At 38.9% G+C, this 22,554-nt stretch overlaps 1 protein-coding gene across 5 annotated transcripts in view; it reads right to left on the bottom strand.

The window, feature by feature from the left end:
* HIVEP2 (HIVEP zinc finger 2) overlaps nt 1–22,554 on the bottom strand; it is a 183,566-nt gene that overhangs the window by 16,670 nt on the left and 144,342 nt on the right. For 2 of the 5 annotated variants that reach the window (XM_019653751.1, XM_019653752.1), the window contains exons 3-5: nt 12,759–12,853; nt 6,322–6,366; nt 112–5,647 (exon numbers count right to left, since the gene is read on the bottom strand). In XM_019653751.1, coding sequence (XP_019509296.1) covers nt 112–5,265 — 5,154 coding nt within the window. In that variant the 5' untranslated portion in view covers nt 5,266–5,647; nt 6,322–6,366; nt 12,759–12,853. The remainder of the gene's footprint in view (nt 1–111; nt 5,648–6,321; nt 6,367–12,758; nt 12,854–22,554) is intronic. The other 3 variants (XM_019653753.1, XM_019653754.1, XM_019653755.1) reach the window with 3 other exon arrangements.

Below are 22,554 nucleotides of genomic sequence, written 5' to 3'. Positions count from 1 at the left end.
CCCAACTCTGACCTTCATTTTACTGTATTTTTAGACCGTATGTCCTTCACTATGTATTCTGCTCAGCAATCACATCTACAATACAGATGCTTTCAGAACAATATTCGTTACCTGAGTGAACTGCTTCCAAGCACTTGATGACGTCAGCTTGCCAGTTCCAGGCCTGTGCATAGCAGCCAGAGTATAAATTTCTGCGGTGATTTTTTGCTTGGACCTCAGAAGAGCCAGCGTGGTCTTGGTGTTCAATCCTGATGGGTTTGGGTTACAGGAGCTAATGCACCATGAAGCATAAACCGAGGATTTGAAGGTGGCCTGTTGCACATAATTGGGTTTTGTATAATTCAAGAAGCACCAACTAACAGTAGTTGTTGTCCGAAGACTAGGGAACTGAAGAATCTGCTGGAAATCCGCCACATCCGTGAAAACCAGAGTGGAGTTTGCCACTTTCCCACTTGGGCCGGAGGCCATATGGACCAGCATGCTCACAGGCAGCTTCTGGCCCCTCCCTGGCTCTTCAAGCTGACTGTCCCCCTGTGGCAATGATGAACTCTGTGGGCTCATGCTCATATCTGAGGCTGTCTCATCAATATCTAACTCATCGGAGGACTCTCTGCTCTCCGAAGGCCCACTGGACTTCTGCCCGAGAGAAGGTGCCCTGGAGACGGGCGGGAATGGCTCTCTCAAGGGCATGCTGGCAGGCGGATGGTCTTGAGATGAGGAGGGGGACAGCGAGGAGAAGGAAGATGACCCCGACTGCACCCCATCCTTTGGCTCAGAAGCACAGCCTTGGCGAACGAGCTGGGGTTTCTGTGGGCGGGCGAGATCCTTTTTGATATCTGAATTGGTGAGCTCCACAGCACTAAGCTCCTCAACAATCTGTCCGTACATCTTTTCTTCTTTCACCCTTTTCTGCTGCTTCGTTTCCATGAAGAGTTCTAAGCTGCTGGCTGGAGAAAGCATACGCTTGCTACCTCCCAGGGTGGCGACACCATCAGAGGTAGAAGGTAAGCATAAGGGAATTGAGGATTCTAAGTCCAGGGGTAATGTCTGAGGTACTTTCCAGATGGGGTATTTTTCCAAGCCTGCGTGCTGCCCCAGCATCTGGGCAATGTTAAACCCTATCCCTTGCATGGCCGCATTGGTTACCAGCGTTCTCTGCGTCATATTCTCATCAACTTTGCATATGACAATCGCAGGACTGTTCTGCCCAAGAATCTGAGAAATACTTGTGTACATGACACTCCCATAGGATGGGACGTGGGTCTGGATCCTAACAGGAACCACCGTTCCCGGTAAGGACTGTAAGGGCCCAGTGTTTGCCAAGGCGAAATCTTCTTGAAGAACTTGCTCAGAGGGAGTATCAGGTGATTTGGTGCTCTGGTCTGACGGGAACTTTGGAAGAAGGCTCTGTGAGTGTAGCCCTGGTGTGCCTGAATAACACGGGTAAGTTTGCTCTTTTGTGTGTGCATATTCAGGGGCTTTCTTTCCAGTGTGCTCTGCAATGTGCTCTAAGGGGTAGCTAGGGTGCATTTCTGCCTGGAAAGAAGGCTTGCCATAGCTCTTCTGAGGGCGGGGCACAAGGGGGTGCGGGAGATGGGCTTGCCACCACGGAGGCTGCTGAGCTGGTAAGTGAACCATACAGACAGTAGGATATTGAAACTGAAACAAGGCATTCTGGATCGGAGAAAATGGAACGGTCTCCTGATGCGGAAACACATGCGGTTGTTCAGACAGGTGCTTGCTTGTAATATAGGATGTCGGTTGAATCAAGGGGTTCCTCAGAGATTCCTGACTGTCCATGTGCATGATCTGTTGCTGGGCCAGGTGGAGTGGCCCTGAGCTCAGCTGGGCACATGGACCCACAACCTGCTTCCCTGGGTCGTCTGCCTGGAGAGGAGGCAGCACGGAGGACGGGGCATGGTGCCACGTGGACCTGAAGCCAGCGTGCAGGTGCTCTAGCTGCTCCTGCTTTACGCCCAGATCCGTCCCAGCCTCCCCCTGGGCGATCTCAGGAGAGCCGCTAAAGGAAGCCTGGCGCACCAGGAAGCATTTCTTTCTCTCCCGCGATGGGGATAATGTGGCGGTGGACGCCCCTGCCACCGGAGCATGGGACAGATTCCCATAATCAAATGATTTGCTCCGGATTTCAGGGACTTCTGTTGGGTGAGGGCAAGGCATCTGCTCAGACGAGCAGCGTCGCATCTCTTTCTGGTGGTGGTGGCCTGGGACAGACAATGAGTACGAACCAGCCGGGACCGTCAGAAACTCTGAATGTTTCCCAAACTCATCTTGCTTCCCGGGTGCAGCAAGCTTAATGGTGTCTTCTCTTTCAAAAGAAATCGAGAAGCTGGAGCTATGGGACAAGTTGCTTTCTTGACTGGGGCTGCGAGACAGGCCTGTGCCTGTGGATTCAAAGCTGGACTCCCCTGACGAATGCTCCATATCTGCAAGTCGCAGACGCTTCTTTTTGGGCGGCAGCTTCTCAGCTGGGAGCTGGGACAGGGTCTCGCTCCTCTGGGGCCACTGAAATTCCTCCACAGGCTTCTCTGGCTCTTTGCTCTGGGCTTCTTTCTCCTTCTCTGGTTTATCAGGCTCCTCCGTCACTCGAATCTCAGGAACCTGAATGTTGTGCTGGCGAACCAGCCTGGGCTGTGTGTGGTAGGACTGCTGTTGAACTTGCTGAGAGGGGGACGGTCTGCCCCCGCTTTCTGCACTCTCCCCTGGGGGAGCCCACTCTGGACTCACAGGGGCTTCGGAAATCTCACTGTCACACGTCTCGGAAGGTGAAGAGGCCTTATCCTGAGCACTAGCCGCCAGTTCAGATGATTCAGACCTTTCGAATGAATTGGGTCGGCTCAGCGAGTTTGTGTGTTGAATCACAGAAATCACATTTCCTGGAGGTTTCTTGACCCCTAGGTCTGACATCTTGTCTGAGTCAGTGGCTGAGGGTGATTCTTCTGACCCAAGAGATGGACTTCCAGATTGCAGTTGGGGTCGACATGGGTCAAAGCGCTCAGAGTGACCATGAGAAGAGGTCTCATGCCCAGCCACAGCAAACCCACTTCTCATGGCTTCTGGCATCTGTAATTTGGGGTCATAATCTGGGGTCATTATGCCCACAGGAGTGCTTACAATGCTGCTACAGATCATGGGGGTGTCCTCCTCATCTCCCACACTCTTCTCTTTCCGGCGTTTCCTGTTTTCACATGTAGTTCCAAACATGGTTGGCACTCCCTGCAATGGCACTGAGGGGTCCACGAAATATTCTCCGCCATGTTTTAAAGAGCTTAAGTAGCCTTGCTTTGATGTTTCAGAGTCTTCCCACTTCTTGTAGGGTTTCCGGCAGACTTCATAGTCATACCCAACCCTTTCCCCAGGAATCAACTTCTTTTCCTTCAAGGACGAGCCTGAGATACTCTTTAACATCCTGCCATGGTGCTCTGTCTCCATGTGCCCCTCCTGTACGGAAGGCAGCTCAAATGCAGCTTGTCTTCTTAGCATGCGCTGAGGCGGTATTCCTACAGTCTCTGGATAGAACACATCATCAGAACCAGTCATCCTCTCATCAAATGAGTGGCTTCCTCTCAAGGAAGGAGGAATGCTGAGATTCGTTGCTGAAGAAGTTGGCATTGAGTTGCTTCGAATAAGGGGTGAAGAGTCCACAGGAGCTTCTAAGAGGACTGGGCTGCTGCCTTGGAAATTTGCAGGATACAGTTTTCCTTCATTCCTGATAGATGATGGAACAGTCTGGGATTGTCGGGACTCACTGTTGAATTTAGTGGATTTGAGCATGCTTGTCTGACCGGGGTCGATTTCTCCTTTGCTTGGGACCAGCTGTGAAACAGGATCTTCAAACATCTTGACGTCTAACCTGGTGTTTACGTGAGGTAACGACTCCATCATACTCTTCCTACCCATTGTGGCATGCTCCTGACTTGTGGTTGTAACACTGAGTGTGTTTCTGGGACTAAGTCTATAGTATTTTCCAAAGATGATTTCTTCATAAGACTTTGCATTTGTATTTGGAGGGCTTATTTGCTGCTCTGCACTTTCTGAGCGAGAGAAGTAACCGGAGTCAGTGCTTCCTTTACTGTGCGGGCTCAGAAGGTTTAGAGATGGCTCAGAATCTTGTCCTTTTTTCTCTGACAGTCTTAGTGCAAGTTTCTGTTTCACCGTGTGAGAGTCATCAGCCTTAGTACTTAAAGACGGGTTGGATAGCATATCAGAGCCAATATACTGAGAGCTTTCGTTAGGTAAAGGAATCCCGCTTTTGGGAATAATCAAAATCGGCACCTTCATTGGACCTCCCAGTGATTCTTCCAATGACCCATGATAGCCCCCTCTGCTGGCAACATCCAGTGGGACTGGTGGACCAGGACTCATTTTGTCAGAAGACTCAACAAATAGAGAACTCTCCTCATCTGTGTCTGTACTCTGTTCACCGTCCGAATGTATTTCTGCTTCTACATCAATAAAACCAGCCTCTAGGTCCAATTTAGCTACGGCTGACTCTGTGAAAGGGACTAGTCCTGCCTTAATTGCATGGGCATGTGACTTCCTGTGCTTGTACAGATTGCTCTTTGTCTTGAAAGAGAAGCCACAAGGTATGCACGGGTATGGCCGCTCCCCCGTGTGGGACCTGATGTGTTTTTTCAGCACGCTTGGTTTGGCACATGCCCTGCTACAGTAAGGGCAAATGTACTTGCCGGGCTTCTTGGGTTTGTGCTCTTTCTTGTGAGCATCTTCTGACTGTTCGATACTTTTCTGGGAGTATTGGCTAAAAGCGGGGTTCAGACTTGAAATCTTTTTTCTGGGATAACCACCACTGTGGCCATGGATAGGAAAAGGAAATAAGTCCTCGGAGGCAATAGATGGCAAAGGGCCAGGGAAAAGCCACGGAGGGCCTTCGAGGCTCTGATGTGGCTTACTGCTGTGCATGACCCCCTGTGGCAATGAGTGCTGAGGGAAAGAGAGTGAGTGTTGGCATGAATAAGGACTCGGACGGTGCAGTGGGTATTGCTTCTCTGTGACTTGCTGTGCCACTTCGCTAGGGGAGGCCAGTTTCCCAGAACCAAAGAATTGTGCTGATGCTGTGTTTCCAATTTGCTCTGCCTCTATTTGTGGCTGCCGCTGTCCTTCTTGACTGCCAAAAGTGCTCATTTTAATAACAGCTGATTGTTCCTGTCTCCATCTACCTGATGCTTTATCAGTTTCTCCAGACCTTGAGGTAGCTTTTTGTCCTAGAGCTGTGTCCCCCGTGTCCATTTTGTTAAACAAGGTCTTAAGTGCTAGTTCGCTTGAAAGTCATGCAGACTCATGGAGCGTCTCCAAAGCTGTGCTTTTCAAAGCTTGCTTGTTTCCATGTTTCAGGGTATCTGCAAACTTGCTGAGCGCCCCTTCTCAGAGGAACCTTCCACACCCACCCTGTAGTCTATGGGCAATGGGAATGTCCTTAGACCAGGGCTATAACACAGTTCTCTCCATTGTAGAAACGTCCATCCAAAAGCTAAGTGCAAATTTATAAGATTTCTTATGGCATTGGAATATTTTCAACTAGGATAAAATTGGGGGGATGAATCGTCTCGGAGAAATTTTGCCCATCAACTAGAGCAAAGTTCAATTGCCAGTTTCACTAAGACAAAATGATCTGAAAACAAAAGGAAACACCAAGAGATTGTCATAACAGTTATCAAGTAAGAAACCCAAACCAATCCAAACTAACCAACCAGAAATTGGATAAATTGAAAATGACTTTTACTCTAAGGAATTCTTTTTATAGCTGTTACATTAATTCCACAATTAAAGGATATTAATATCAAACTTAACATTAAGTCATAAGCATAAATCTCTTCAATGCTTGAATTGTGGTCGTTCTTTTAAATATGCCTTAATTTTGGTTAGAAAAGAATTTAAAGAAAAACTTTTGATAAATATTTTTTTATAAAATCATAGTATTTTTAAAGCCTTCATTAAAATAAATTTAGAGCTATTCCTAACCAAGTTTTATGGCTTGCATGCTGACGTGTACTGCATATTCTCTATGTAGATATGTTTTATAGATAATACAAAATATATATTTATAAATACATAATTATATAAATATAATATATAAATACATAGCATGATATATAATATACAAATAGATATATTTTATAGCTTCAAAGCAGTGCTTAGTAGAGCTAGACTAAGGCTATAAGAATCAAAGATTTTTACAGAACTTAGGAAAAGGAAGGAGAGTGAATCTAAACAAACAATTATAAAACCTTCATAATATGGAAAACAAGATATATTTTGGGGACAGTTTAAAAATGTAATGATTACCTGAATGGTTTAGAGTTCTCATGAGCATGATTGTCTTGATGCTACCTGGGTAGAAAATAAATCTAGTTAGGAAAAACTGTTCCATTAAACCACAACAATGCTGTATACAAATGTCAATGTGTCCATTTAAAGTTCATTATATATAGTTTGCAACATTATGTGAAAAAAAAAGCAAGTAATTTTTTTTAGAATACACTATTCCAAAGCAGTAAACCTTATATTGACATTGTGTCCAAAAATAACTCAAAGAGAAAAAGTTATTAAAACTTCAGAATATTTTCTAAGGTATAAGATTATTAAATCAAAACACCTTGGTTTTTTGACACGATTAGCCTGGTTCTAACACCTCAGATAGTAAACAGTTGAGAGTAGTGGGGTTTTGTATTGAACCTATAGGTTTGAACATTTAAAAGAATAAATTTCCTTTTGAGGAAACATGCATCACAGCAAATAGGAGTCTATTTGCTCCTCTATAAAGGAGTCCTCTAGCATAGATGACTGTGAATGACTCAGGAAGAAAACCTGACAACTTAGAAACTATTAGATTTTAAGTGAACACTCAACTTCCTCAAGCGAATGGCCAATGTGTTACCCAGAGGATTCTGAGAACTTCACTGCTCAATTGTATCAATTATGATGAAAGCTGAGATGGCTCCTTGATAGGTAATGTGGTAGTGCTCATCAAAGTAAGAAAGCTCACGACGTTTGGCCCAGAAATTCCATTACTGGAAATATATCCTTACAGCTATACCTTCACAAGTGCACAAACATATGTGTACAAAGATTGCCTAAATATATGGCTTCACCACAAAACTCAGTCACTTTTAAAAAATGAAGCACAGTGATAAATACCAATATAGAAATTCACCCATAAGACAGTATCATTGAATGCAAAAATGCTTATTGCACCTTAGATGCATTTAATAATCCCATTTGTATAAAAGAGAAACGGGCGATAAAATTTCTACGAGGATGCCAAACAGCTTTTAACACTAGATAATCGCAGGTCGAACTAGGGAGCCAGACTGAGGGGTGGGGAGGGTTTTCTACTTTTCACCTTATGACTTTTGGTGATTTCTATTTTATTTTATTTTAAAACAAGCATGTTTATTGTTTTAATAAAATATTGGTTAAGAAAAAAGATGCAAATGTCCTTTTTTCCAAAAATGTACAATTCCCCAACAAGTACCAGTCTGACTTCCATGTCCAATTTGCTCCCTAATACAGAATGTTATTGTGATGATCATAATAGCAGTTACACTTAGAAAAGGGAAAAGAACATGGAAATTTCCACAGGAGCAATAGGTCTTTGGGATGAGAAATCAGTAGCCCCAGATATTTGTAGCAAGACATCTGTAATCAAGACATCTTGATTAGAGCCATACAGATTTGTAAAGCTGTCATTGGAAAAACTAAACAAGTATACTAACTTTGGCTTGCTAAAAAGTTTTACTACTGGGTTGAATTTTTCCCCCACAGTGATTTTTCTATGCATCCCTCTGTAGGTAGTAAGGCAAAAATTGAAAGACAAGTGATGGCCTCATAATACTTCAATGCAAATTTACATAATACTTCAATGAAAATTTATTTCTTCTGTCAACTCCAACTACCATGCTAACAAGAAGAATACGGAAGCTCAAACGTAAACACGCTGACATTTTAATCAACTAAATAAACCTCTGTTAGACTTTCAGAGGCGAATCACACTCTCTAAAATCGAAGTAGAGTGTATTTTCAGTTCACGACAGAAACATTTGCAAGTATTTCCTTAACTAGGAGGCAGAACTTGCACTGAATAATTTCTAAGTTACTTTTTCACATTTAATATTTTATCATGGTATTGATCCATACATGAAGTGCCATTGCTAGTCACCAGTGATACTAGTTGCTTATTCTACCATTACTGTGTGCTGGATACTGGTATAAAACCTCATATACATTATCTTACTTGATCTTCACAACAACCTTAAGCAATGTGTCATTATACCTATTTTACAGCTGAGAATTACAGACAGGGAGGCTGAGTGCAGGACCAAAATCAAATCCAGGTTCGGCTGACTTCAAAGCCTATCAGGTCTCACTTCTTCCATCCACCTCCACTGTTAAATTTTATCACAACTTAAAAAACCCCATCCTCAATAATACTTTTTCCTAAATATTTGTACTTGACTTCAATATTTCCAGTGCTTTAATTTCTCATGGTCCTGAGAGAATATATCAGTTTTGTATGGTTGTGGTGTGGAAATTGGCCCTAAAATGCCATTTCCTAGAAATCAAACAAATCCATCACTTAAATAATGCCCAAAATGTGTATATTAAGTATTAATGAGGACAGCGCCTTATGAGAACATGATAAATTCTCATGACAGACAACCTTTTTACTTTGTTCTTTAAAAAGAATTACTTTTAAGGAAAGTTAAAACATTATTCACAAGTAAAAATTAGGGATATGATTACTTTCCATCCATTGGTTTACACATAATTATAATTTTGCTTAAAACACAGACTTCAAGTTAAACAAGTATGTAAAATTATATGAAAAACAGGACTGAAATAATATATTTAATAATTACATAGAGTATTTTCATTGAGCAATGAGGTAATATCTTTATAAATCAGATGTTTTTAATTTTTATAGTTTACAGTAATAAATTAAAATGATTACACCCTAAACAAGAATATATACAATACTCATCCACTAATGACATAGCATACAAAAGAGATGCACCAAGTAAAATTCGTACACAAAAAAGCAATAATATTTTGCTGTTAAAGAATAGATCAGAAGATGAATAAAAGCGATTTACATAAATATTCAAAAGCAGATACTTAATGGTCAGAACATGAATGATCTAGAACATTTAGTTAATTGTTGTTGAGTATAAATTTTAAGAGAAGGGGGAGAATAAGAAAAAGTCATATGTACTATTTTATTGAAAAAATAAAAATCAGTTCTACTGATGCTAACATAATACCATCCTACATTCCAATAGCATTTATTATCCAGAAAATTTTTTAAATTCTAAACTTTGATCCCAGTAAAAAACCACATTGACTCAATTATGCAAATAGCTTCTGTCAAAAAATCTCTTCCTTTTAAATATCTAAGACATGCCTGCCTATCTAAGATGTCCTACCATTTGATCACAAATGACATGACACCCCAAGCCATGCTCCCTTCTGGTCATCCAGGAAAAGCTCTGAGCTGGAGGTCCCAGCAGCATCAGTTCTCTGTCTATATCTACATTCCTCTGAACTGTTATTTTTAACTTTTCACTTCAGTACAAAGCTTAAAAATATTCCTTGGGGGCCGGTCAAGTGGCTCAGTTGGTTAAGAGCATGAGCTCTGAGCAACAGGGTCACCGGTTCAATTCCCACATGGGCCAGTGAGCTGTGTCCAAGCTGAGCTGCTGCTGAGCTGCCAACAGGTGGCAGGATGGTTCAGCTGGTGAGAGCACGTGCTCCTAACAAGGTTGCTGGTTGACTCCCACATGGGATGGTGGGCTATGCCCACCCACAACTAAGACTGAACACAGCACCTTGAGCTGAGTGGCTGAGAGCTGCTGACGGGTGGCCGGATGACAAGTGGACTTGGAGCTAAGCTAGCTGCGCCCTCCACAACTAAAAAAAAAAAAAAAATTGAAGGACAACAACTTGGCTATTCCCTTTCCCCAATAAAATATTGAAAAAAATAATATTCCTTGGAAATTGGAAATCATTCCTTTTTCACATGAACCTTTTGCATTAGATTTTAAACATATTTGAGGATATTCTCACCAACACCAACTAACTGCTATCCATAAAATCACTTTTTTTTCTTGAAGTTTCTGAGGCATATAGAGAAAGGTAGAGGGGAGAGAAAAATGAGTGATAGATCCTTTGGAGGATTTACTGATCATATGCCTGACCCATTAACAATACGGACTCTTTTCATTAATTTCTGGTCTACAGTTGCTTTACCTTGGAAACTGAAAAAAAACTGCATCGTAAATTGTACATACCACAGATCTATTACAGGACACAGCATGACTCTATCTTTACCAAGCAAGAGTTGGGAGTGTTCGAAAAGTCACTTTGCTGCCCTCCTCAACTTATACTTAGGAAAAAAGTTCACTTTCAAAACCATAAGGATTTCAAAGTTTAATCCAAGATTTGATAATGACATTTGTTTTTTTGTGATACTTTTACTTAAGAACCTAACTCTACCAAGAATAGTGTGAATTCCTGAGCTTGTGTTTTATTATTGAAATGTATGAAAATGTTTATAGATAGGGAAATAGCCACTTTGGACTTCATAATGCTATTATAAACCATCCAATGTACCATTGTATATACCTACAATTTCAGTTTAATTTCCTCAATATGGATCTACTTGGTGCTATAAAGATCAGTAGTAATGTGGTTAATTACAGCTGTGTTGCTCTTCTATGATGGTGTAGATTCGTTTTTCATATTCTCTAATTGTATGTTAAAAGTCAATTTCCAGTTTCCCAATCAATTGATATGTTTAAAAAATGCAGTAGAAGAGCAATCCTCCTGTGAAAACAGCCAGTTATCATTTCATTCTCTGGGATTTCTTTTTATGGTAAGCAAACCCACGCAAAGTCATTTTTGGCACCCACTGCCAACAAAGGAGAGTTATTTCAAACAGTTTCACATGCACATTTAAAATGCTCCCCTAATGTCTTTGAGTGCTACGAAAGCAGTAAGACATTTTGCTGGAGGATATGACTTTTGGGTTTCCTGCAGATGACACTCCAGCTGATTGGAGTCCTTCGGTCAATAAAGACTATCTCACAGGCTCAGCACGAGAGCCGGGGAGAGGGGGTGAGGGTTGACAAAGATACTACTTAACTGCATGGCTATTTCAGTGGCAATGGAAAGAAAGGAACTGAGCAAAAGAAAAGAAAATGATATGCTACATGGAAGAGTTGCCATTTCTCTAAAAGTGTGCCCTCTCCTTTGGCCACTCTTCACAGTCCCACTCAAATAAATTTGGCAAATGGTTAAATAATTTCCTCAGGCAGGCCCTGAAAGGAAAGGCACAGAAACAGCCTCCCGCATAGGCCTTCACAGAGGTCTCTTCAGGATAACAGCTGGGTGGGATTGGCAGGAAGGCAGGTTTGCTCTGCAGATGAATAAAACCTACAATATCCAGGGTTGTCAATCTGGGATCCTTTGCTTAGACAAACACTATCTTAGAAGAAAAAACTTTACCTCAGGAAATTAATCATTACTTGAGTGGTAGCAAAAGTCAAGTGAGCATTAAATAATGACATCCTAAATAATAATGGATGGATAAATAGATACAATGACTGGCAATAAACACTACTTCTCTACTTTCAATATTTTAACAATAGAACACTTATTAAAATTAAAATGGTTATTTGGTCTTGCCCTGAGAATTTGGTGGCATTACACTTGTCAGCAAATATATGTCTTATGATAGTAATTATTGGACAAAATTTTAGAGGCCATCTCCACATATGTGCTTTTCAAATGCCAGAGATAAAGCACAAACTATTTTATGACACACATGAGCATCTCAGAGCACCGCTGCTTTCACAATGACAGCCTACAAGTCACTACCACATAGCAGTACCAGATGAGGGAAAAAGATCTACCAAAAAACCGTGATGAGTGCCAGAGTCCAACTGAATACGGACTTATTTCCACAGGATGATTTTTTAAAAAGGCACCTTCCTGAGAGCCAAATTCATTATAAATGCTTCTTTTATTAGTAAAAATTCCCATAACAACCTCACTTTTCCCTAAAATGAGCAAGGCGCCGACATGAGGAAGATATTGTATATTATATAAAACCCTGCCAAGCAATTCAGAGAAATTTTGGAGAAAAGTAAAAATATTATAATGATCACCCTCTAAGTTGACATACATCAAAACCTAATTTGATATTTAAAAACTAATGGAAAACTGAACTATTTTTTTCCACACTGGTTACAATGAGGACATGATTACAGATATTTGTATAGTTTATGTATTTAGTCAAGATATTTATGAATTATTTTGACTATGGTCTACCACTTTTAATAGTCCATCATAATTTTTTTTGCAATTTTTTTTTACAATTGTGATTTTGTTTTTCTAGTGAAATGTGTTTCCCTTATATAGCAAAAATAATTAGAATTCACTACTAAGTAGAATTTTACATGAAAATAAACTTTACCAGAAAGAAATTCTCTTTAAATGAGGCTATCTCAATTAAGGGTATTATAATTAAAACTAGTCTATTATGAAAAACAAAATAAAACCAAGCCTTTATAACAGTTTTCTCTGTAAGTGGCATGTACATTGCTTCCTCCCAGACTTGATGACAGAGTCAGTTTACACATGGATGCATAGTCGGCCAAAACTGCTTTTCAAGTTAAATGTAAAAAAAAAAAACCAGAATAAAATAATAAATTGTAGTTATTAACCTGTTATCATCATATCACAAAACTGCATCACAACCGTCTTTGCCTTCCACGATGCCAACTGTTTGCACAGGAGCTCATGCACAACTTCTGGGAATCTAAAAACGAACAAGAAGATTTTTAAAATGATGACACTCATAATGAATTTAATAGGCATGCTTATTCTTCACAGAGACTGCCTCTCTTGAGGGAAAGAAAAAAAATATTGGAACTGGATCTGTCAAGATGACTTTTTTGCCCAAGAAAAAAAAATTCCTTTCTTTTAACATAGTTTAAATCTTTGGAATAAGTGCTTGTATGAAAAGAGAACTGCCTGTAACATCAAAAGTAGAGACAATTAGGAGGATAATGTTAGAGTTCAAACTTAGTGTATTGGCACTAGAAATTAATGCCACTGTAGTCCATGACACAGTTCTGCTTAAAAGCTGAGATTCTCTCAGAACTTTGGGTGCATCACCAACCACACACTCTATAGGATGAAGTCTCAGATCCTCGCAGCAAATTCTTTTCTATAGCTTATTTCAGCAATGTTACGTTCTGTGCTAAACACGATTTCTAAACTAGGAAGCCAAAATTAACCAAAGTAAAATCCTGATGCTTAACAAATGCTAGTAAGTAACAAAGAAAAGGACTTTTCCGTGCTTAGCATTAATATTTATCCAATTCTGATCCAAAGAAATGCATGGAAGGTCAGTCAAACTACTTAATCCAAACAGATTAATCAATCAACCATCTTAGAATGGTTTCTTCCAGTACAAAAGGCCCATATAAAAATACTATTACATTACCCCTAGATGGGTATTGTATATATGTTCATTGTATTAAAAAAAATATTGCTTTTTCTTCCAGACAAGCTATGGTCTCATAGGAAGGACTAAAGTATCAAGACATGACAGTTAAAATGTGCCTTCATCCAGTACCAGTTCATGAGAGCACTGAAAGTGCTTAAAGGGAACAGCCCACTTTAATTGTCCCCCTCCTGCCTGCAAACTACTGCAGAAGCACTTCAGGACACCCTGTGCACTTGGAGACATGAATCATTATAAGCAAGGAAGCCCACTCGGTTCCTCAAAAGACACAAAAGGTGCAAAAATAGCTCCTGCAGTTGAAGCAAGAACCACGTCAGCAACCAGATGAATGTGGGTGGTCAGATAAGATTCTGTTGCTGCAAAAGGGCAAATTATTAAGTAAATGCTAGATTTATTTTCTTTTTTTAAACTTTGTTCTTCTTGCCTCAAATCAACCATTTGCTGGCACTTAAAATGACACTTGATAAGCTCTACGATTCTCAAAAGTGAAAGCTTCATCAAAGCCAAAGAGCATGAGTGATTGAAGACTAAACGAACAGTGGCAGTGCCATAAAAAAAAAAAAAAAGACATATATGTGCTATAAGATAATTAACAATTAGCTATATTTTTCACAAACCAAATAGCACCTCTTTTTTAAAAAATCAAGTTAAAGTGCTTAAAAAAACCCCACAGCTGTTACATGACCTAAGCTGAAGAAAAAGCACGGCATCCTCAGAAAAAAAAAAAGAATAAATCACTGAGCTATTTTGCACTCCGAGCAAAATTCACCCAAGACACAAATGGGCCAAGATTGTATAGATATAGCTATTTATAGGGAACAATAACGTGCACTATTCAGTGACTACCTATGACTGGCAATTCCCTAGTAACTAAACTAAGAGGTAGGAAGGGATAAGGAGAACATAGTCCTCAGCAGGCCAACGCTGACACCCACGCCTTCCAAATGTGTAGCAACTACAGATAGGCATCCAACCATGCCCAGACCCAAAATTCATCATTCTTACTAACAGCCTCCACAGGCAAAACAGCACTGACAGGGCAATGTTCCCAGTTCTGATTGAGGTTTTCCAGTTTTACTTTCCGGGACTATGGCTACTAGAACTAGAAAACACCTATCTCATGATATGCACATATATCTGGAAGTTTAGATTACACAAGATACCTCTTTTCTCTCTATAAGAGATTTAAAAATTGTTTCTGTCACATGACTTACAATTCATAACCTCTTTAATATTTGGCTTTCCTTCAAAGAACCAAAAAGCAATGGTAATGATATTGTACTTATATTTTACTTCACTGAAACTTCCAGGTAATCAGTATGATTTTAAAGCAAAGAGCTAGATGATATTAACATGAAAGAGATGATACCAATTTCAGCTATTTTGCATGTCATTTTGTTGCAAATTGGAATTAGTCATAGCCTCCACAAGGGAGGTAGTTATTGTTACTATTACAATAAAGATGTGGAGATAACCATCTCTGAAAATTATTTTTGCATTAACTCTAAGTGAATTTTTGTGCCTCAGTTTGTTCATCAAAATAAAAATCTTTCCTCAGCAGCTCTTGAGAATGTAGTATGACAACTCATGCTTATGTTCCCTAGAAATCAACAGTTCAATTTAAACAATGGAACAAAAGCAAGAGAAGAGATATTTATTTCTTTAACTTTGCTTCTAGGTTATTAGATTCACAAGTAATCACCATGCAATGAAATATTAATATTCGATTAAACTAACAAGTTTTCAGAAAATACTGTTAAATACCCCCCAGATCATTTAAAATTCATTCCTAAATATGAGATGGAAATTACCTTTCACTTACTAACAAAAGTACAGACTGAAACTGCTGTCACCTGCAGATTTGCAGGAGAGTTCTTTAAACATATTTTCCAACCCTCTACCTCGTATTTGCAACAAACACTTGACAAATTTGAGTATTATTGTTTTTATCCCTGTGGTTTCTCAGTCTTCCTCCTCTTAGGAAAAAATTCTTAGCATTATATATTTATTCTTGGATGTTTATAGGTTATTATCAGTAAGCTAAGCAAGGCTCATGTTGTGCTATGATTAGATAGATGATAGATAGATAGATAGATAGATAGATAGATGATAGATTGAGAGACAGTGGGAGAGAGGGGCAAAGGGAGATTTTTAAAATATTCATTGTTGGTATGATTCTCTATTATTTCAATTCTTGATTCTTTCAAATTATTTTAAGACAAGTTATAGTTTAATGATATGACTTTTTGATGAATTTTGCAAGAGGTTGAAGTTTCATTTACAAACATCTCACGCAAATATAAGTACTTTCCATCGTTGTTTTTTCTGAAGTTAAACAAATATACACTAGATCATAATTTTAGTAGAAGAGCTGACAAGATAAATCAGTTACACTTTAAATCACAGTTATCGCGATGAAAAATAGTAATTATTTGCATCAACTCTATAAAAAATGGCAAATAGGACCTGGAAACAAGATCTGACCCTTATATTTCTTGGTTAAAAGGGGTGTTTAAGTATGACGTTTAAAAGAATGAACACTACTCTTCATATTCTAGAGAAGAGATATTTTAATTTTACAGAAAGGAGTAGAAGAAATTCAAAAGTGGAAGGTAAAGATGGGAGTCGGGTGCTGAAAGATAAATGCAAGTTCAAGGTACATTTTATCAATTCCACTAGGTTTTGTAGAGAGATATCTTTTCCCTTTTCCCCGCTACCAAAAAAAAAAAAAAAAGAAAGAAAAAAAAAGCAGGCACAGGCTGTAAAGACACACACACACACACACACACACACACACACACACACACACTTCGATCAGGATGACTATAAGTTTCTCAGTTTCGATATAAAGGTTGGGTTTGGGTTTGGAATGTAAAGAGGAAGAAAAAGATTGAGGGGATACAAGTAGGAAAGGGAAAATGTGGTAATTTTGGAACATGGGGCAATTCATTACTGGGACAACAAATATGTGTACGGGAAAGGGGATTTTTCACAAGCGTGGACTGGGGTAAACTGAGTCAAAACTCACCTACTTTGCCATATTGCTTAGGATTCCGGTTCTAGAAACTGCCTATAAAAATTACCCCAGATCTATCTCTGGTCTGTTATTGCTTCTCAGCGAGTAGTCAGTGCTGGGGCACAGAACTTAAACAGAACAAAGCATTGTGTAAATTAACACTACTTAAAAACAAAGAAAGCATATGCATATGAATTAGTGATTGTAATTTAAGCCTCCTTCACTAGGGGTTTTGACTATTTTATGACACTTTTAGACATGTTTGAATCAATGCCTACTATGTGCCAGAAAATGGGCTAAGTTAACAAAATACAAAAACAGAAAAGGCAAGCCCTGCATTTAAGAGATCAGAGCCTACAAGGCAGACGTTTTAAACAAGCAAGTTGACATAAATATAAACGCAATACAGGGAGATCACAAAAGAGGGACTCGTCAATCCTATCAAAAGAATTAGGAAAGGCTTTAGAGGGGCAATATCATTGAGCAAGTCTCTAAAGAAAACTACGTATTCTAATACACAAACATACAGTTCTCAATGTTAGATGTAGAGATAAATACATTAGTCAGATGACATAAAAATATAAGACCATCATTCCAGTTTCTCTCTAGCTGTATATACTTTATTTTAGTGTGGTAAAATGTTGGTTCATGGGGATGCTTAGGGAATAAAATGTTCTAGTTAATACAACCTCATGGTTAGGTAAAGGCCACAGAGAAAATAATTTTTGTTTTAACATCTGCTAGTGATTATTTTCCAAAGTACATTAGCCTTCTCCTTGAGTTAATTACAGTCTCCTAAACATAATTTAATCTTTCTTTGATGATTCAGGATTGTATATTGCCCTCTCATCCTTACTCTGTATCTGGGCTGTGATCATTTGGTATTGGCAATGCAAATTTCCCCCCACATGTGTGGTTAAACACATGTCATGTTTTCCAAGACCATAGTTGTAACTGAGATTTGTGTGCTTGATTACATATTTGACATGAAAGAAGTCATATCTGACTAACTTGTGTAGGAGCAAATATATAACTTTTCACTTCTATCACCATTAGTTTTTGAGCTTATTCTAAATCATACAGGGAGAGTTTAGTATTGTGAAAGGTTTTAGAAATTATTGCATCCATCAGCCAACTAACAGAAGAAAAAGCTGAGAACCAGAGAAGCCAAAAGGCTTGCTTAGGACCCATGGGTCATTATGATGGCTCTGTGCTATAGCTTAGGTCTTCAAACTTCCAAGTCAATTATTTTCCACTATCCATACTCCTCCTTTTTATTGAAAGTTTATTAATCTGGCCTTATTGCAGAAACTGACTGAATGAGTAAAAAAATGAAAAATGAGTAATAAATGATATTGAACTTAGAATGAGCAAAGACATTCGTCATCCATACTTTAAAGCTGATCAGTCAAACCAAACAAACCAAAGCTCCATTGAACTACTTCTCAGTTTTTATAGAAAATAAAATAAGTTCAATGGAAACATTAACTTTTCCAAAATTAGTAAATGGTAGCAAAATTAGTTGTCAAAATAATCAATTTCTACAAGTAGTACATTATTTAATATCCAAAACAAAAATTAGCATTTAATTCTCAATCATTTCTCAACATAAGCTAATTTCCATTATCAAGCTTCTTATGCTGTTGTAATGAAAAACTTTTTAAAGTTAATATTTTAAGTCAAGACATGAGATCATCTTCCCCAAAGCAAGGGCACTTCCCTCATTGAGAGTCAACAGGGGTAAAGCCCTTTGGTTCATATCAAGATTTCACCATGGAGACCTCTGAAGATACGGTAACTGCATCCCAACAGGCACTAGTTCTTTGGAACGGAGTACGCTGCCATGTTTTTGCAAAAGGGCAAGGCCAATGCCAATTAGATGTTTTGTATAATTAAACATCTTTTTTGTTTTCTCATTTGTGCTACCTTTTCATTTTTACATTCCCATTTTTTATTTTTCTTTCCTTCCTTTCATTTCCCTCTGTTCCATGCCTTTATGTTGTTATGGCAGGTACATAACGATTTCTTGCCAAGTTATCTTAAATATTTACTCTTTAACTAAATATTTGGAGGATAAAGCCAAAGGAGGACTTTTTGACTGCTACGCTAATGAGAAATACGGCATAACAAAGTCATAACTCCAATGTATTGTTTTCTCAAGTTTTATCTTTTACAGTGCTTATGTTTACTGTGTGGTTGCCACAAGTATATGTAAACAAGGTCATGATGCTTTCTCCAACTTCCTGGATATGCCAAGGTTAGCATAAAGGAAGGTCAGAGTTCACTTTGGATTATGTAAACAAAGAAAATGGAGACATCAAATCATAAAATATGCATTATATTCGTAAGTATACGTAAAACAGGTTTATCTTGCCTGAAGGAAAATCCATCTCTTAGGGAAGACGCGCCTCCCACATCAATGTAAATCATACCAAAAGCAATAAAAGCACAGCGGAAAACTTGACTTGCATTCCGTATTTCATGCTACAAGTGATTCTCAGGTGTAATGAAAAAAAATTGTCTTCTGTCTCCCTCCAGTAGGTCTACACACAACAAAGATCCCTCCGAAAGAAATCAAGGCAAGGCTTGTGACATGTCACATAACCTAATCAAATGGGCCTAACCCCACTCTAATAACTGAGCTGCTGAAATCATCAATTCCATCTCCTCTCTTGAAAATTGTGACAGAGTTGGGGAATTGACTCGTGTGCCAGTGAAGAGGTATACAACCTCCGTAAATCAAAGAGCAAATCTTGATTCAACACTGTCCCAGGATTAGTGAGGAAAACAGAGTAAATAAATGACAGGGTACTATCCCTCAAGCCTTTAGAAATGGACTTAAAGTTAGCCCATAGCAAATCACCGGAACATCAGTTATTGCCAGAGCTCAAGGAAGCATGTGGTCAAAAAGGATTTGAACAACCAGGTAAGACTCAACAGAGGTAGATGGTTCAAATGGAAGCCATGCTTTATCCAAATGAAGTAACGAGAAAAGCTTTACAATTACCTGTGCTTTGCAGTTATTCAGGTACTCTCCAGGCACTTTGATAAACTGAATGGCATTTATATTTTCAGCCTCATCTTGGAATATATCATTGCCTACAAATTTTACGGCTAGAAAAATACTCAAGTTTCAAGCAGACAAGTGCTTTTAAGATCCTATTGGTCAAACTCTGCCAGAGAATTCCAGAAACCCATCTACTGGCCCATTCACTCAATCAAATGACATTTTTTCCCCCAAAGCTTATATAGTAATGTAATGAAATAAATTAGTATTGCAATGCAAATTTTATATTTATTTGAGTTAGAATCCAGATATTATTGCCTCATTTACCAAATATATATATATATATATATATATATATATATATATATATACACACACACACACACACACACATATATATATATAGTGCCAAAAAATATATACACATTTTAAGAGATGTTATCTATGTATTACTTTTTGAAGTTGAATAGAATTATGAGCAATGTGTAGTATGACATTTGCTCAAAAGATGGCATTAATCAAATGAATGTTAGCGTCATTCACTGTATTATAATTTTAATACAGTTTTTTCCTCTCTTAAAATGTGTATACATTTGTTTGGCACCTTCTGTATATAAATTGATATATAATTAAATATAAATAGATACACATATAATTTAAGTCAATTTCAATAACACTTAACTAACTATGAATTAAGAATAATGTATACATGCAGAATTCAAAGACAAAACACAATTCCTGCCTTCAAAGAGCTTACTGTCTAGTGGGTGGAAAATTCATATAAACAAGTTGAGAAAGCAACTGAGGCACAACATGGTACTGTGGCAGTAGAAAAACAAGAGAAACAAGAGATTGCTTGGGAATGCTGCATTTAAGAAACACTATCTTAGGTCCTGGAAGAAGGCTAGGATTTGGCAAACAGCAATGCAGAGGGAAAGCATTTCATGCGAACACATCATTGTGCAATAGAGAAGAGCAAGGGATATTGAAGAATTAGTCTGCGTGACTAGAACACTCAGCACATTGAGCTAATGGGAGTTCGAGCTGAGAGGAAAGCAGATGGTAAAGGAACTTTATCTGGCAGACAATGAGAGCCATCAGAAGTTCCAAAGAGAAGATTGCCACCATCACAGAGACGCTTTAGAAAGTTCACACTTGCATCTCACCCTTTTCCATCCCTTTTTGAGCAAACTTCTGTAAATGTGTAACCTGCAAAATAATCAAAATTGAGAGGAAGTTTGTTTTAAGACAGAGAAGCCTTGAAGCTAAGGGGGAAAAAATGCAAGTGATAACTAGTAGAATAAACTCTTGGGAGAGTGGGAAAGAAAGGTGAACACGGAAGTACTCTTTCTTTCCTGTCTCCATATTGATTGGAGTGATCATTTTAATTGCTAAAGACCTGTGATGTTTGATGCTTATTCTATGTATACTTATCCCAAATATATAAATGTGAAGATCATTGAAAACCAGGGGCAAAGAAAGGTGACTCCTGGATTAGAACTTGAAGCATTGAGGCAATACAGCCACAAACTTCTGCCTCTGTCCTAAGTGATGGTCAAGACAAATAGGGCAATGCTGACAATGGTCCTTGAGATGTAGAAAGTCACCCTGTGGGGCTGCTCATGAGTTTTCCTACCTTATCCAGTCTCAGAGTACATTTACCTCAATGACTATCAAGACGCTGGTCTGCTTACTAACAAGAACAGCAGAATTAGGGTAGTAGTATTTAGGGCCCTGGAGTCAGACTTTCTAGGTTCAAATAAATCATTGATCAAGCATCTGCTAGCTATGTGAACATGAAAAATCTTAGCATAAAGGAAGTAACAATATCAAATATCACCTACCAACCTCATTCAGTTGTGAGAACTCAAAGACACATTAAATTCAATGAACACCAAACACTTAGTACAGCGTCTAGCACATAGCAATTATTCAAGTATTATTGCTGTTATTATTATGGGTTATAATTGCCCTCAGAGACTTAGCCTGGGCTTTGATCACTCCCATTCCAAATGGTACCAGGGTATAGAGCCAACCTAGAGTTTGAGGCAACTGCCCTGGATAACAAAGGCTCACTCCAGCCTTCCCTGGTACTAACGTAAGGCCCTGAGTTAGGCTGAGATCATCATGCACACCCCAGGCACAGGAATGAGGGAAGTGTGCCTGATTGCATTCTTCTACATGGAGTTTTCTCATAATTGGTAACTGTTATGGACTGAATGTTTGTGTCCTCCCACAATTCATATGCTGATGCCCTAACCCCCACTGTGGCTATATTTGGAGATGGGGCTTCTAAGGACATAATCAGGGTTAAATGAGGTCATAGGAGTGGGGCCCTGATCCCACTGGATCAGTGTTCTTATAAGAAAAGACATCAGAGAGCTCCCTCTCACCTCTCTCTCTGCATGCACACAAGGAAGAGGCTGTGTGAGCACACAGTGAGATGGTGGCTGCCTACAAGCCAAGAGAAGAGGCCTTAGGATGAAACCTACTTTGCTGACATGGGCTCTCAGACTTCTCACCTCAGGAACTGTAAAAATAGGTTTCTCTTAAGCCACCAGCCTGTGGCATTTTGTTATGGTAGACAGAGCAGACTAATACAATAATTTAATAGAGTTTTACAAAAGGACATAAAATCGTTGGGATGAGGAAGAATAGGTGCAGTGAAAAGAATATTGGATTTTGAGTCAGGAAATCCATACTCCTGCACTAGTTCTAATATCTGGTAGCTGTGTAATCTCAGACAATTTATTTAACCTTTTTGATCCTTTTTTTCTTCACTCAGAAAATGAAAACAATAATTTCTCCCAATCATGGTTGTTGTAACCAGGATGCTTGTCATAATAGGTGCTCAATAAACTGATTTTTAAAAATTAATGGGATGAAGGGGGATGCCTGTGAGGAAGACAGTACAATAATTAATGATATCATATCTCATAATTCTGTATTACTCCCTAAAGGAGAACA

Source organism: Hipposideros armiger, unplaced genomic scaffold (assembly GCF_001890085.2).
Source record: "Hipposideros armiger isolate ML-2016 unplaced genomic scaffold, ASM189008v1 scaffold_206, whole genome shotgun sequence".
NCBI lineage: Eukaryota > Metazoa > Chordata > Mammalia > Chiroptera > Hipposideridae > Hipposideros > Hipposideros armiger.
The sequence above is the reverse complement of the archived record's forward strand: the minus strand, read 5'-3'. Positions and strand labels throughout refer to the sequence as shown.